Below are 15,701 nucleotides of genomic sequence, written 5' to 3' on the forward strand. Positions count from 1 at the left end.
CATAGAGTGTAGGATTGGTAGCACGCTGCTACGTGCCGCTCGGTTCTTGTACAACCAGAGCAGGAGCCTGGTCAGCATTGTCAGCAGTAAGTTGAGCCAGTTTCCGGTGAATGCTGACTCTTTGTCCCCGATTTTGTGTCTTTGTCGATGTCTTTGCTATTCATAGACAACGTGGTCCTGATGGCCCCCATCGGGCTGTGAACTTCAGCGTTTATTGGAGTTCTGACTGTGAAGCTTTAAGATGAGACTCAGCAACTCCAAATTCGAGGGCAATAGTTAGTCAGAAAATGGTGGAATGCACACTCTGGGTTGGGTTTGAAGTCTTGCCCCAGGTGGAGGAGTCCAATTATCTTGGGGTCTTATTGTGAGGAGTGAGGAAAGGTTGGAGTGTGAGGTCGACAGGTGGATCGGAATCATCGGAATGCGGTCCGGTACAGTGAGCGCATTAATGCGGACTCTGTGCCGGTCCGTCGTGGTGAAGAGATAACCGAACCAGAAGGGATAGCTCTCAATTTGCCAGTCTATGTTCACACCCTCGCCTGTGGTCAGGACCTTTTAGGTCATGGCCGAAAGAACAAGATCGCAGATACAAGCTGTGGATATCAGTTTCCTCATTGGGTTGGTTAGACTCACCCTAACAGATCAGTCAGTAGAGCCGCTAGTGCCACTGCTCCTTCACATGGAGAAGTGGCTGCGGCATCGAGTCCGGATGCCTCCCTTGTGAGGTGTTCCCAGCATGCCCAGCAGGGCAGACTGAAAACACACAGGAGAGATTACGGGCTCTATTTTTGTGGTGCAGCGCAAGATGGCGCAGCATGGCGCACCCTGTGCAGTGGTAATTTCATCCAGCGCAGCCAATTTGGTAATCTGGTAGACCAGGCTGTGCCAAAATGGGCATGGCGGCTCACCAGGGTGAGGTGTCCACATTTTCCGTTTCCCACAGTGAAAATTTTGTGACAAAAAAAATGCGCCAAAGGTGCGCTGCGACCAGAAAGTCTGAAACTGCTGCCCCTGTGACCCATACAGGCAGAAGAAAATGAATGGATGTGTGTGGATTTATTTTCAGTGGATAATAAATCTATACTGCTATACACGCTATAAACTGACTAAACTATGTCTGTGTTTCACCTCTCTACTCCCTTAGGAAGATATAAAAAAAAAATGTGCTGACGTTGTGAGGGCTGTCGTCAGTTTTGTGAGCTATTGTATATGAAAAATGGGTAAATATTTTGCAGTAAAGCATGCTTTCATGTAAAGACAATAAAATATGAGACCCAAATGGACTTAATCAATTCCAACACATCTTCTTCAAACTGAAAGTTAATGGAGGAGCATGTTAATGTGATTATAGAAATAGAGATCATTCAAGGGGCACCTATTCCTTTCGAGACCTCACAGTCTGAATGATATGAACACAAACAATTATCATGAGCACTTCCTTGATAGAAAACATCTACTGTATGCTCAAAGTCACCGCTCTCTTACTTGGACATCATTATTTAAAGCGAAAAGCATACGTCCTCTCAGTCAAGCTTCAGGCTAAACTATTCATTTTCATCATTTCACTGAGTGCAATTTAATAGAGCGTGGAAGGAGTGGGCTTCAAATGTCATAAGTCAGACGACAAATACAGACTTAATATCTCTCCATAAAACTCAGCGGCAGGCAAAATTGCTCACAGTTTTGGTGCTTAATGTGGGTTGATGTTCTTAATCGATCAGATTCGTATTTTCCTATTAATGTGTGTGTGTTGCTGGGTTTTGTTTTGTTTTTTTTTGCATAATGATTCCACGGCATACCGTAAGTTCTTCTATCATTCTAACCCTGCTGACGGCTGGCAGGTCATTAGAGGATTTATCGAGTGGCAGAACGAATGTCTTTTTAAACCTTAGTGCACTGTGATAGGAATATACAGTGGAACCTCCACTACTTAACTGCGATGCTGGTCAGCTTCAAGATTTGTCTATATGTGTCCTCTCGATCAAAGACAGCTGGGATAGTCTCCAGCATACCCGCGATCCCGGTGAGGATCAGCAGCATAGAAAATAATGGATGGATGGATGGTTGAATCACACTTTAATCGTGTTGTTATTCATTCATTCATTCATTTTCTACCGCTTATCCTCACGAGGGTTATGGTGGGTGCTGGAGCCTACCCCAGCTGTCTTCGGGCGGGAGGCGGGGTACACCCTGGAGTGGTCGCCAGCCAATCACAGGGCACATATAGACAAACAACCATTCACACTCACATTCATACCTATGGACAATTTGGAGTCACCAATTAACCTAGCATGTTTTTGGAATGTGGGAGGAATCGTGTTATTACGTGATGCACAATTCGGGTTTGTGTTCAAAGAACTTATGTAATTTAAGATGCATTCATGTTTTGAGTGTATTGTCTGGGATTTTCCAATGTCCACTTTCTTGATCTTTGTGTTCAGACCACACATACCAACATAATAAATACGTTGTTTGGAGTTCGGAATGTCAGTGAATGCACCTCGCAATAGATGTGTAGATTCTGTGTGGCTCTTTGGAGATACTACACTCTGACATCATAACTGATGGTGGCTTGCAATGATATGCCATTTGTTCATTCATTCATTCATTTTCTACCGCTTATCATCACAAGGGTCGCGGGCATGCTGGAGCCTATCCCAGCTGTCTTTAGGCAAACGGCGGGGTACACCCTGGACTGGTTGCCAGCCAATCACAGGGCACATGTGTTCATTATGCTAAAATTGCTAACATAATTCATGGCAGTGAGAAATAAATGAGTTACAGCAATGTTTTTGGCATCCCTTAAAAAAAAAAAACATGATTTGGGGGATTTATTCATGGCACGTGTGTTTGCCAATTGAATATTTAAGAAAATAGTTTTGCTGAGCTTTTGGCTTGGATTTATGTATGGTTAAGATGTTTAAGATGTATAGTGACAATGATTATTGATTATTATTGATATAGCAAAATAGCCAGAGCCTCGTTGTCCAAGTACCAGGGTATTTAGTATTTCAATGACATAAAATGTTAGCTTCCCAAAAACCATATTTTATTATTGCTTCCATAAATTATATTACACACAATATTTGTTTATTATGGACCTGCATGCGGTGATGCAGTCACTCACTCACTTGATTCTGATCATTTTTCCTGTGGTGAGCAGACCTGTATTTATATTTGGTAACATACGTATATGTACAAACATGGCCGAAAATGGGTATGAATAGCACCCTAGGAACAAACCTCAGGTGCAGTTAATTAATCATCATCCTTGAATCAGCCCCTCCCCTTTGGTACTTGACACACTTTTTGAAAGTATCTTTATTGAATTCAGCATGTTAACATATAAAATGTTACATACAATAGCTGTGTCCTAATTCAGGGACTGTATTCTTCAGAGAGTCCTTCATCCACGGCTGGAGCGATGTGAATTGGGATGGTCTGGCCTTCAGAACACTTCCTGGTTGTATCACATGCTCATATCCCCACGCCTATAACGATATTGCTGTCAGGTTTGCAAGGTTGAGAAAATGGAGAAGGAAAACCCTTACAAAAATATGAAACATTTCCAATCCAATCCAAAATTTGTTTTGGAATTGTGTGTTGCTGGAAAGAGAAGAGAAGCCATCTGTCAACAGATTTATCTCCAGCTCTGAGAAAAGAGAATGTGTGAAATTTTGCTGCATGCTGGTAATAGCAAAAAGAAGCACCATCTGATGGATAAAGGACTGGTTTCTGCTGGGGCTGAACAATGGGCTACTGGTTAACCTTCGGTCCACACGAAAAATACGTCATGGCTCCGTTGTGGCCGCCGGAAGCATTCGGCAAGATTGAAACCCACCCATGCAGTGCAGCTCCGGCTTTTTTTCAACATATCAATACAACAAATTGATAATAGTTACAGTGATGCTTTCTATCAACATTGTACCTTCGAAGAACCAACAACAATATGAAGGAATTGAACGCTGTTAAATAATAATAAACATGAAAAAGCAGGTGTAGTGGATGCTTGCCACAGTCCCTACCGAGGTCAGTGTGAGTAGCCAGACTGGATCAGGACCGGAACCTCAACAGTGATTGTGAGCCCGGGGCCACACGGTTATGAGATCTGGGTTCGTATCTCCCCATGCATGGGTTTCCTCTGGGTACTTTAGCTCAGTTTGAATAGGCCTCGGCTTACCTACAACCCTGACAAGTTATATGTGGATGGATGGATCAAAAATGGCATTTTCTGTGGTTTTCAATAGGACATTGTCTGTTATTCCAGACAAATCTGTCAATTTTTCTATAGCCTTAGCAAGTTTGACCTACCGGTGTATTAATTTTTTTACACAGTCTGAGTGGCTTGAAAATAAAACCAAAATGTCCCTGAGATGTACAATCCAAATCCGCTTAAAGTTAATGCATTCTGGAATAGGAACAAAAAAAATAAAGCCATGAACACAACACTTCACTTCATGGCTTGCAGAACAGTCACAAAATTTAAGATCTATCTATTTTCTTCTACTCCTTCGACATAAAAATGCAGGTCATTTTTTTTTTTTTAAACCCCTCACCCCCAGCACAACCAGTTGCAGATCACCCCCCAAGGTCCTACATGTATGTGAGGTGGTGCAGTGCAGCAGGGAGGACCGGGACCACACACGCCCACCCTGCACTACCGACCAACCAAAAATGCAGTTCTTAATGTTGTCATACATTTTTGACATCTTAGTCTCTTTGTTTAAGAACCAGCACTTCTCAAATCGTCTGCCTCTTTACTTTTGCCGTCTTGACTTTTCTTTTATTGAAACCAGTTCACGACGGTAAGGCGTGATGCAAATTACTAGCAGCGTACACGCAGCTTATCGCTGGTTGCCTGCATCTGCTGTGCACTCAGTAGGCTGAGAGCACAAAGGAAAAAAAAAAGACAGAATGTTTTTGAGTGGGTAGTCAATGCATCGTGGCACAGAAAAATATCCATAATGCTACACTGGATACGCACGTAGCCACCAAGACGTACATTAGCAGCCGTGCGGGGTTGGAGGGATTCATTTTAGACCGTGGAAATGCAGTTGAATGTATCACTTGATGAGTCTTCTGACCTCCATGACGTAGTCTATGACAGTAATGAAAACATGTTCAGCGGCTCGCACAAGCATTACACAACCCATTTCAATGCAACATACATAGACATGCCAGTAGAAGGAGTTTATTTTGGGTTTATTTTCAAACAAGAAAATGTTCAGGAAATAGTCTGCTACCTAACATACGTAAAACAAACACTAATATCAGTGCTCCAAGTTTTAGTTCAGGTTCAAGTACTGGACTGGGTGTACTGGTTGCCAGCCAATCACAGGGCACATATAGACAAACAACCATTCACACTCACATTCATACTTATTAACAATTTGGAGTCGCCAATTAACTTAGCATGTTTTTGGAATGTGGTAGGAAACCGAAGTACCTGGAGAAAACCCATGCATGCCGAGGGTGGAATTGAACTCGGGGCTCCTAGCTGTGAGGCCTGCTCACTAACCACTTTATCACCGTACAGCCAGAAAATAACATATTACACATAAAGCTCACAAATTAGCAGTTCCTTGTTGTATTTTTTCTGGACAGCGTACCTCCCTCAATGATTATTTTCTCATCCAAATATTGTAATGGTGGCTTTACGCTCATATAGTAGTACGCAATGTACTCGACCTAATAAGAGTAAACAAGCCATTTAAGGTGTAAATTGAACTCCTGTTTGTTCTTGTCACAGTAAATGTGCTCCCTAGCGGACCTTCATGGCAAGCAGATAGATGTATAGAGCAGAGAAAGTGACGTCAGAGTTCAGTTTTAGCTTTAGCGTCTCACTGAACAGCGACACCTAGTGGCCAGTGTAAAATCTGGTGGATGGAGGCAGCTGAATGAATCAGCTTTGGAGTGCTTTCAATTAAATACTTGTCTGGGACAAAATGCATTTTGGGAAGACTATTGGGTCTTGTCTTCTATATTACTTAGCTACCTTTTCAGTGTTAAGTTGCTGTGTGATGAGTTTAGTGTTGTTTGTGAGATGAGTCACCTCCTGTGATTTTCTGCGGGCTGATATGACGTGGATATGTGAGTATTATAGTCCATTGAGGTTTATGTTTTTCTCTGGAAATGGGTGGGTGTGGGTTAAACACTGATGCATCTTCCATCCATTCATTTTCTATACCGCTTATCCTCATTAGCGTTGCGGGGTAGACCCTGGACTGGTATAGACAAACAACCATTCACACTCACATTTATACCCCATGTATGTTTTTGGAATGTGGGAAGGAACCGGATTACACGGACAAAAACCTAAGCGGAGATTCGAAACCAGGTCTTCCTGATCTGACTGTGTGGCCGAGGTGTTTTCCACTCAAGCACCGTGCGGCCCCCAGTGCATTTTCATTAAATAATTACATTTAAAAATTGTCATTTCTGTGTTACTTTTCTAGAAAAAATATGTTTCATTAGTTACTGACAACGGACACATTGACACGTTAAGTACACTCTGCATGTAAGTTCTTGCCTTTCACATCCATTATGTTGAAGTATTGCCTGTAAACACTAGTTTTAACTCGACAGACTCATCATTGTTGCATCATCTCTTGTGTAGCTGTGATTCTTTCAAGTATGTAACAACAGCACCCACCTACCTCACCTCTGCCATTGATTGGCTTACCATGAAATCATGATTATGTATGTGTCTGTCAGCCCCCCACACCCCCACCTCACCATTTATTTGCAGCTCCTGTTTTGTGTCTGGCTGAGTGAAGCTGTTAGATACAGTACATAAGAACGCACCACATTTCACTTTTCACTTTCACTGAAATAGTGATAAATGACATGACCTGTTAATGGAAAGCGATAACAGCATGAGTAACGCTGTTATTTTTAACACTGAGTGTCATTCTATATGTACAATAGCATTACAATGTGCCATCAATACCAACAGTGTCAAAGTGCTGCGTCATTGTCTGCAAATTGCCATAGACATCCGTCCTTCTTCTTAACCACTTATCCTCTGCATGAATTCACATTCCCAATACATGACTAGAATGGTCGTAATTTAGTGGACGTTTACCGGCAAATGTCAGAGTGACAATAAGCCATACGTTACAGTTTGCAGGTGCATCATTTTCAATTTTAAGATCCAGCGTGCAACTTCTACAGGACATTCATTCATTCATTTTCTACCGCTTTTTCCTCACAAGGGTCACGGGGGTGCTGGAGCCTATCCCAGCTGTCTTCGGGCAAGAGGCGGGGTACACCCTGGACTGGTCGCCAGCCAATCACAGGGCACATATAGACAAACAACCATTCACACTCTCATTCCTACCTATGGACAATTAACCTAGCATGTTTTTGGAATGTGGGAGAAAACCCACGCACGCACGGGGAGAACATGCAAACTCCACACAGAGATGGCCGATGGTGGAATTGAACCCTGGTCTCCTAGCTCTACAGAACATAAGAGTATTAAATCAAATTTTGGATCCGATGATAGAAAATGGCAAAGCGGACTTAGTTATTCCGAAGTATCAAGCCGGAACTGTTTGAGTTTGCACTACTGTTGGCTTCTGGGTTCTGGGTACAGGAATTTCCGTTTTAAGGAATCTGAATTAATGTAGTATTATAGTAGAAGGAAATTTAATACATCTGTTTTGTTTTGTTTTTTCAGAGTTAGGGAATTTGACAGATGTCCGTAGGTGGGAATACTTACTGTATTTCAAGAAAAAAGTGCATCTCTGCTTTTGTTATACAACCAAAGAAGCATATCAACAGTATGAACTTCGGTCTCTGCTATTTTTTGCTGTTTTTCTTTTCCAAAATATTTCATCATCTTTGCAAATTTTGGACTTCATTCTCGTAAAACTTAATTCTCATCAAATTCTAACTTTTCCCCAACCTAATTGAAGCGTATCTCCTCGTCTTACGTCCATGGCATGGTGAATAATAGAGTATCTTCCCCAGACAAAATGTGAGGTTGTGTAAATTGAAAGAAGTATGAAGTGGAAAAAGGGTGTAAAGTGATTTGAGTGAATAGAAAGGAGGTCAGAGCGAGGGCAGATAGAGATAACATTCAGTCCATGAAAGAAAGCAATAAAGCTCACTTACTGTGACTTCGTCATGTAACTAATGTCATAGACTCACATTTGACTGCAAATCCCTGATATTAATTAAGATTAGCATAGCAAGAAAAAAAGTCCACACAGTCTGAGAACCTGCCCTTTAATTAAATTCAAAGTCAGCACAAAGTAATTCCGAGCCTTTGGAGGTCTTTAAGCATCATTCAGCAGTTAGCTGCTATCAATAAGGAACCTCTGTGGCGAGTGGCCATTACACCGTACTGAATGCTACTTAACTCTTCTTACGGGCTATGAATTGAGGCTTCAATTAGGTCTGGAGTGTTCCTCCGTGCTTGGCTTTATTGATTCACGTGTTGAAAGACAACTGTCCTACAGGCACAAATACTTGGATTAAGAGCAGCATCGTAATAGCAAACATCTCTGCTGTACTATCAGAGGTAATTGTTGTTTCTGCACTGCACTGCTTTTCACATCACACCGCCACAGTGAGGACATACATGTCGCTCCGTGTTTGCCGCCCGTCGCTCAAATCTGAACTCTCCCGAAAGTGCCTCGCTCCCCCGCCTGACTATCTATCCTCCTGAAAAAAAATCACATCATTCTACCGAGCAAAAGTTTGGACTGTCTTTAAAATTGTCATTTTAGCAGCGCTCCAATGACCACAAATGACCGTTTGTCAGTGTCTTTATTGTAATAGAATAAGATAACAATAAAAAAAAATGAAGAAAGTCATCAAAGTGGAACGTTTTCAGTGTCCTTCCCCTTACACGATACTGGTATTAGTAACAGTTAACAGTTAGCCAAATTCCTCACTACCATATCGCATTAAAAAACCCACAGGCGCTTCTCTAAAATTTTTTGATTTTATGGGTCCCAAACATTCATTCATTCATTCATTCATTTTCTACTGCTAATCCTCACGAGGCTCGCAGGGGTGCTGGAGCCTATGCCAGCTGTCTTCGGGCAAGAGGCGGGAACACCCTGGACTGGTCGCCAGCCAATCACAGGGCACATATAGACAAACAACCATTCACACTCACATTCATACCTATGGACAATTTGGAGTCCAATTAACCTAGCATGTTTTTGGAATGTGGGAGGAAACCGGAATACCCGGAGAAAACCCACGCATGCACGGGGAGAACATGCTCAGGTGACCGAGGGGTGGAATTGAACTCCGGTCTCCTAGCTGTGAGGCCTGTGCGCTAACCACTCGAACACCGTGCAGCCGTCCCAAACACAATGTTACAAAATTGACTAAATAGCGCCACCTTTCAGTTCTAAAAAAAATGAGCCCCGCCACCAGTTTCATGGATCATCATGATACTTGGTGAAGACGTCTATCATGACAGGATGCACCAAAAAGTCTCAAGAACCAATATTACAAAACAAACAGGAAGTCAGCCATTTTGGTTGGTGGCACCAATTGTGGGGGCGAAAACTAAGGGTTGTATCTTATCTAACTCGTCCTAGGGGGTTTGACCAAATGAGCCCAATGTACCATCAATGGACACTAGACGGATGGGCGATGTTAAATTGCGAAGGATTTTGGTTGGACCATAAGATGTGGGCGGGGCATGGCGCCAAACTTTGATGTTTGGATTGTGACGTTGCTTTGAACGCTAAGCGAAACTGTAAATATTAATAAGTTGTAATTTGCATGACGACAATATGAGTCCTGTTGAGTGTGAAGGAATAGTTTTCATGGTGACAGGTGTTTGTTTGTTTTTTTTGTCTTGTCTTCATGGATGGATGTAACATTCATATTCTTAAGTTGCATCCATATGTGATACTTTGTAATTAATAGTTTGTAATACTTTGTAATTCTAGCACATTTTTGCTAGTATGACACCGTAGAAAAAAAAGAGCATCAGCGTTACATTAATACTTACTCTTAGTGTGTCTGTATTATGCTTTTGTTTTGCAAGAATCCCAAAATGCACAAATAGATGTCCTCCGGCATGTCAGACTGAAGTACACAAACAAAGCCAAAGCGATCGTGTTCAGAAAAAAAAACAAGTGTTTACACGTCTCTTTTTCCCCCTGCAGCGGGAACCACATACATCTTTGGGAAAGGAGGCGCTCTCATCACGTTCACCTGGGCCCCCAATGAGCGGCCGAGCACCCGAGCCGACCGGTTGGCCGTGGGCTTCAGCAGTCTGCAGAGGGACGCCATCTTGGTACGGGTGGAGAGCACCCACGGGCTCGGAGACTATCTTCAGCTGCACATAGTGAGTATTTGAATAAAATTCTTTCTCTGCAAGGTCGGATTTATTTTCTGTTGTACATAATTGTGTACAGAAGTAGTGTACAGACAAGTTACTCACATTTGTGGTTGAAAATGTAGTAAAAACATTCTTTAGATTTACAATGGAAGCACCTCATCTACAAGTGAAAGCATTATAAATATCCTACTATACACAGGAAATAATGTCATGTAATGTGAAATTACGTGGCGCTTGAAACAGCGGAATTAGCAGTGAGCCCAGACTGAGCAATAATGCCTTATAGTGTTTTGTTTATTACTTCGTTGTCCTTTATAATTTCATCGTGTTGCTGTAACTTCATTTGGACTAATCATGTGTATTGTACTCTATATAATCAATTTTAGCCAACCATTCTTACAAAATAACGGCATGTGTGTCAAAGTTGTTCCACCGATTTGGTCTTGTCCCATGTTTAATGTAAGCACCATTGTTATATAGAACTGTCTTAATGTCTGGCATGGAATTCACCAGATATGCACAGATTGTTACTGGAATGCTCTTTCACTTCTCCACAATAACATCAATGGTGGAGCTGGTGGATGTGAGACACTGTGTGCTCCTTCACCTTCCTTTTTGCTGGAGGATGCCCCGCATGTGATCAATTTGCAGCTAGCTGGCTTCTCAGTTTTCCAAGAGACGAGATCATGCTGTGCTTCAGAATATCACAACTCCATTTCTGGCATCAGTTGTCCCGATCCACATTTTTTAACTTCTGATCCGATTCGATTTTTTTAGTAGTCTCGCTGATCGAATCCTTTACCGATCCCAATATATTTTTAAATGATAATAATAATAGGCTGCACAGTGATTGAGTGGTTCGCACAAAGGCCTCACAGGAGACCCGAGTTCAATTCCACCCTCTGCCACCTCTGTGTGGAGTTTGCATGTTCTCCCCGTGCATGCGTGGCTTTTCTCCGGGTACTCCGGTTTCCTTCCACATTCCAAAAACATGCTAGGTTAATTGGCGACTCCAAATTTTCCATAGGTATGAATGTGAGTGTGAATGGTTGTTTGTCTATATGTGCCCTGTGATTGGCTGGCGACCAGTCCAGCGTGTACCCCGCCTGGGATAGGCTCCAGCACCCCCGCAACCCCTGTGAGGATAAGCGGTAGAAAGTGAATGAATAATAATAAGTTTTTGTAACTCAGCTCTCTCATCCAATAAAAAATAACATTGAAAAAAATAGGAGTACAAAATACTTTTAGGCTAGGACTGATCATCTAACATTGTTATAGATCCAATTGTGGTGTGATTTAGAATATATTACTTTTTTCAAACAAACTAGTCTCTTCAACGCAATAGTCATTTATTGCTCCGTAGTATTAAGAACCACCAGTTTCAGCGCAACTGCTCGTTCAAGCTCACCACACCAAGACACAACTGTCTGGGCACAGTGAGAGGGAAAAAAACACAGTAGCTACAGAGCCTAATATCCTAAACAAATAATATTGCAATCATTATAGAAATGTTGCACTCCAGTTTTATCAGTGGAAGTAGTGTCAAATCAACCTAATGTGCTCCACGAACACGTAGCAAAACCCTGCACATGGGAGCTGATGAGCAACCAGTGAGCGATACGCTCACACCCAGAGCAAATTATAAATGTCCGACGGGAATTCTGGAGTATCAAAGTAGTTCAGAGGAGAAAAACAGACGTGTAAATGAATGGAAACTTACTTCATACAGCATGTTTAGTCTGGCACCAACAAGTTTTTTTTTGTTTATATTGCTGTATTCTTTTTAGAAATGTCAAATAGCTCCACGTTTACCTGCCAGAGACTACTGAATAGCTTCCTGTCCTCTCATTGATCGGCTAATGAAACTCCCGCTGACTGGTCCTTATTTCTGTGACATTTTCGACAAGTCGGCGATGACATGCATGAGTACAAAATTAAATCAGAGAAAACACATAAACAAATAAGCAACCCAAGTATTGGGACAAAATATTGATATTACGATATGTTGCATCGTCATCAGTCTCGATGAACCAATACAAACACGTTCCTGTGCTTATTACGTGAAGGAACGTGGTGAAGCAGTGAGCGTTCTCTCAAGATAAAGTGATGCGTCTGTTGGCAAAAGAAGCGACACCTCAGCAGCTGTCATCAAGTGTGTCTGTTCTGGGGGGAAATCAGCCTTTTTAGTACATAGCTGCAGGACAGATGTGCCGTGATGAAAAGCAGAGCTGTCAAATGTCTGTGAGTGGTGTAATAATTAAAATCACAGCTGCTTAATGTGTCTTTCAGTCCGGTGCATATTTTTAATATTGGATGTTGTTATTGAGTCCCCTTCACACTTTCATGTTCTGTGTTTTACGACACCCAATTTGTGGTCCAGAAACGAGTAGGAAAAAATCTCCGTAATGTTCTCAAATAGTTGTGAATTGAGAGTTAAAAGTGTTGCACTTGACGTGGTGTTCTCACTTGGATGTTTTTCAAGAGTGTATTTTTATTATTCTTTTTTTTTTTTTCGTGCCAGGAATTAGATCTCTCTTCTCAGCGACATGCACGGCTTACAGCTTGTATTTTTTTTTCCTCCCCTTGTGGCTGACAACTTGCTGCACAGTTTGACACATTGACACATTATGAATGCTCAGACATGAGTTCACAGGGTGTGGATGGCTCTTTCTGGGATTCTCTCACATAACAGTCAGTTACATTAGATGGTCTTAGTTAGTTTGCTCTCAGTAAATCAGCTTAGAAGCAAATGAAACTTATATGAGATACAATTCAGCCCAGAATGATTCATACTGTGCTCAAATTTTGCATTTATTCATTCATTTTCTACCGCTTATCCTCACAAGGGTCACGGGGGATGCTGGAGCCTATCCCAGCTGTCTTCGGGCGAGAGGCGGGGTATACCCTGGACTGGTCACCAGCCAATCACAGGGCACATATAGACAAACAACCATTCACACTCACATTCATACCTATGGACAATTTGGAGTCACCAATTAACCTAGCATGTTTTTGGAATGTGGGAGGAAACCGGAGTACCCGGGGAAAACCCATGCATGCACCGGGAGAACATGCAAACTCCACACAGAGATGGCCGAGAGTGGAATTGAACTCGGGTCTCCTAGCTGTGAGGCCTGCTCGCTAACAACTCGGCTGCTGTGCTCAAATTTGCATCAAATTTGCAATTGCAGCATCCTAAGACAAGAAGCCCAGGCTTCCCTCTCCCTGTTCCCATACCAGCTAGTCTCTCCAACGTGTCCTGGGTCTTCCGACCAGTCCAGCAAGCCCCAAACACATCCCTCGGCATCCTGACCAAATATCCGAGCCATCTCAGGGAGGAAATTTATTTCGGCTCCTTGTACAGTATCTGTTATCTTGTCTTTTGGGTCACTCCCCAAAGCTCATGACCATAGATGGAACGTAGAATATGGAGTTCAGCTCCCCCTTCATGACAACGGACCGATGCAGAGTCCGCATCACTGCAGACGCCGCACCAATAACCCCTGTCAATCTCCTGTTCCATCCATCTCTCACTCGTGAACAAGATAGTGTGATACTTCCTCCTCTACTTGATGCAGGATCTAAACATAAACCTCAATATAAAATATGCTCCAGAAAATATTATATTTCTGGGAGTAGGGGAAGTCCCTAACTGTAGTATATACTCTCTGAGGGAACGCTCACTGTGCCATCCTTGGAGCCTGCTCTACTTTATGGGCGATGTTACCACAATCCTGTGTTACATCAAGTATGTCATTCATTTTCAATAATGATGGTAGATATTTTCTTTATATTTTGCTCTCTATACAAAAGCATAAGGGCATATTTCTGAAGTGCATCACTTACTATTTTTATTATTTGCATACAAATTTGCATGCTGAGTATGTCTCCGTTCATGAATGTGATACAAAACACATATCTTTTATGTATCATGTTGCACGGCAACCCAGTGGTTAGCGCGCAGGTCACACAGCTAGGAGACCCGAGTTCAAGTCCACCCTCGGCCATCTCTGTGTGGAGTTTTCTCTGGGTACTCCGGTTTCCTCCCACATTCCAAAAACATGCTAGGTTAATTGGTGACTCCAAATTGTCCATAGGTATGAATGTGAGTGTGAATGGTTGTTTGTCTATATGTGCCCTGTGATTGGCTGATGACCAGTCCAGGGTGTACCCCACCTCTCACCTGAAGACAGCTGGGATAGGCTCCATCACCCCCCGCGACCCTTGTGAGGATAAGCGGTAGAAACTGAATGAATGAATGTTGGGATGGTAATATTAATACATGGCTGCAATTTAATGACCACTTTCTGTACCTAAATTGTAGAATAGATATTTCGTAGGAGTGGCTTTGAGTGCTCTCCACTTGTCATTTTTAGTGAACAAAAGTTTAAAATAGTGTGAGCTAAAACACAAGGTGAAGTGATTAAAAAAGGAGTACACTTTGAGGTTCATTGTTGGTGATACCCTTTTTTAATGTTAATAGTGGTTGCTCATTAAGACCATAACAAGGAAAAGTCAAATTCTTCAAATAGTCTTATTAACTGAGAAACATGTGTGGTCTTACCTTTTGTATATGAAGTACAAGCTGGAAAAACTTTGGATACTTAGGTTTCTGCCCTGTATTCTATGAGTGAATTTATTTCAGAAGATATTAAAAACAATAGGGAAATAATATAAATATAATAAAGTTCAATGGTCAGGGCTCACCTGCTTCCCATGATTTTCCATACATGCAGGGGCGTCGCCATGAAAAAAGGCATTGTCCTAACTTTCCCCCCAATATGGCATCCTTACGTACACAGTATGCACTTTGACCTTTGAATACGCTCCTACATTACGCTACGGTGCACTTTGTGTTGCATTTTAGAGGTTTCAGTTGCGGTCAGTCTACACGAAACGTGACTTGCACCTCCAAAGAAATCCTCGAGCTTCATTGACATGGATCGTTAAGGCTTTAATTGGTCGGCTTGCAGTACATTATTCCCTGTGTGTAGACGACTCGTTCAGAGCGTGGACACCCCCCACCTCCGTGAACACTTTCTCCTCATATTTTGGTTGAACATCTATAATAAAAATGCCTGTATCAATTAGTTCAAACTGAAATAACACTCCCGTTTTTGCTTTAGCCATCGTATGTACACAACACAGGAAGCTAACAAGTTAAGTAGTCAAGGAGAGCTCCCAGATTTTGACCCATGGCTCATATGTTATTGGCCCATAACACAAATATAGTAATGCAGTCATAAACTGCATTATGTGAAATGCATAATGAGGAAAACAACATGTCTATAATATTAATAATAATAAATAATCAAGCACTACTTACAGTATAATAAATGATAAACATATAAAAGGCCCCACAAAGTGAATAGTGCACAGTGGACTT

At 42.0% G+C, this 15,701-nt stretch overlaps 1 protein-coding gene across 5 annotated transcripts in view; it reads left to right on the top strand.

The window, feature by feature from the left end:
• The window catches only part of nrxn2a (neurexin 2a), a 166,647-nt gene that overhangs the window by 130,512 nt on the left and 20,434 nt on the right, over nucleotides 1-15,701 (top strand). For all 5 annotated transcript variants that reach the window (XM_058087433.1, XM_058087434.1, XM_058087436.1 and 2 more), the window contains one exon: nucleotides 10,140-10,321. In XM_058087433.1, the coding sequence (XP_057943416.1) occupies nucleotides 10,140-10,321 (182 nt within the window). The remainder of the gene's footprint in view (nucleotides 1-10,139; nucleotides 10,322-15,701) is intronic.

This window comes from Doryrhamphus excisus, chromosome 11, assembly GCF_030265055.1.
Source record: "Doryrhamphus excisus isolate RoL2022-K1 chromosome 11, RoL_Dexc_1.0, whole genome shotgun sequence".
In the NCBI taxonomy this organism is placed as follows: domain Eukaryota; kingdom Metazoa; phylum Chordata; class Actinopteri; order Syngnathiformes; family Syngnathidae; genus Doryrhamphus; species Doryrhamphus excisus.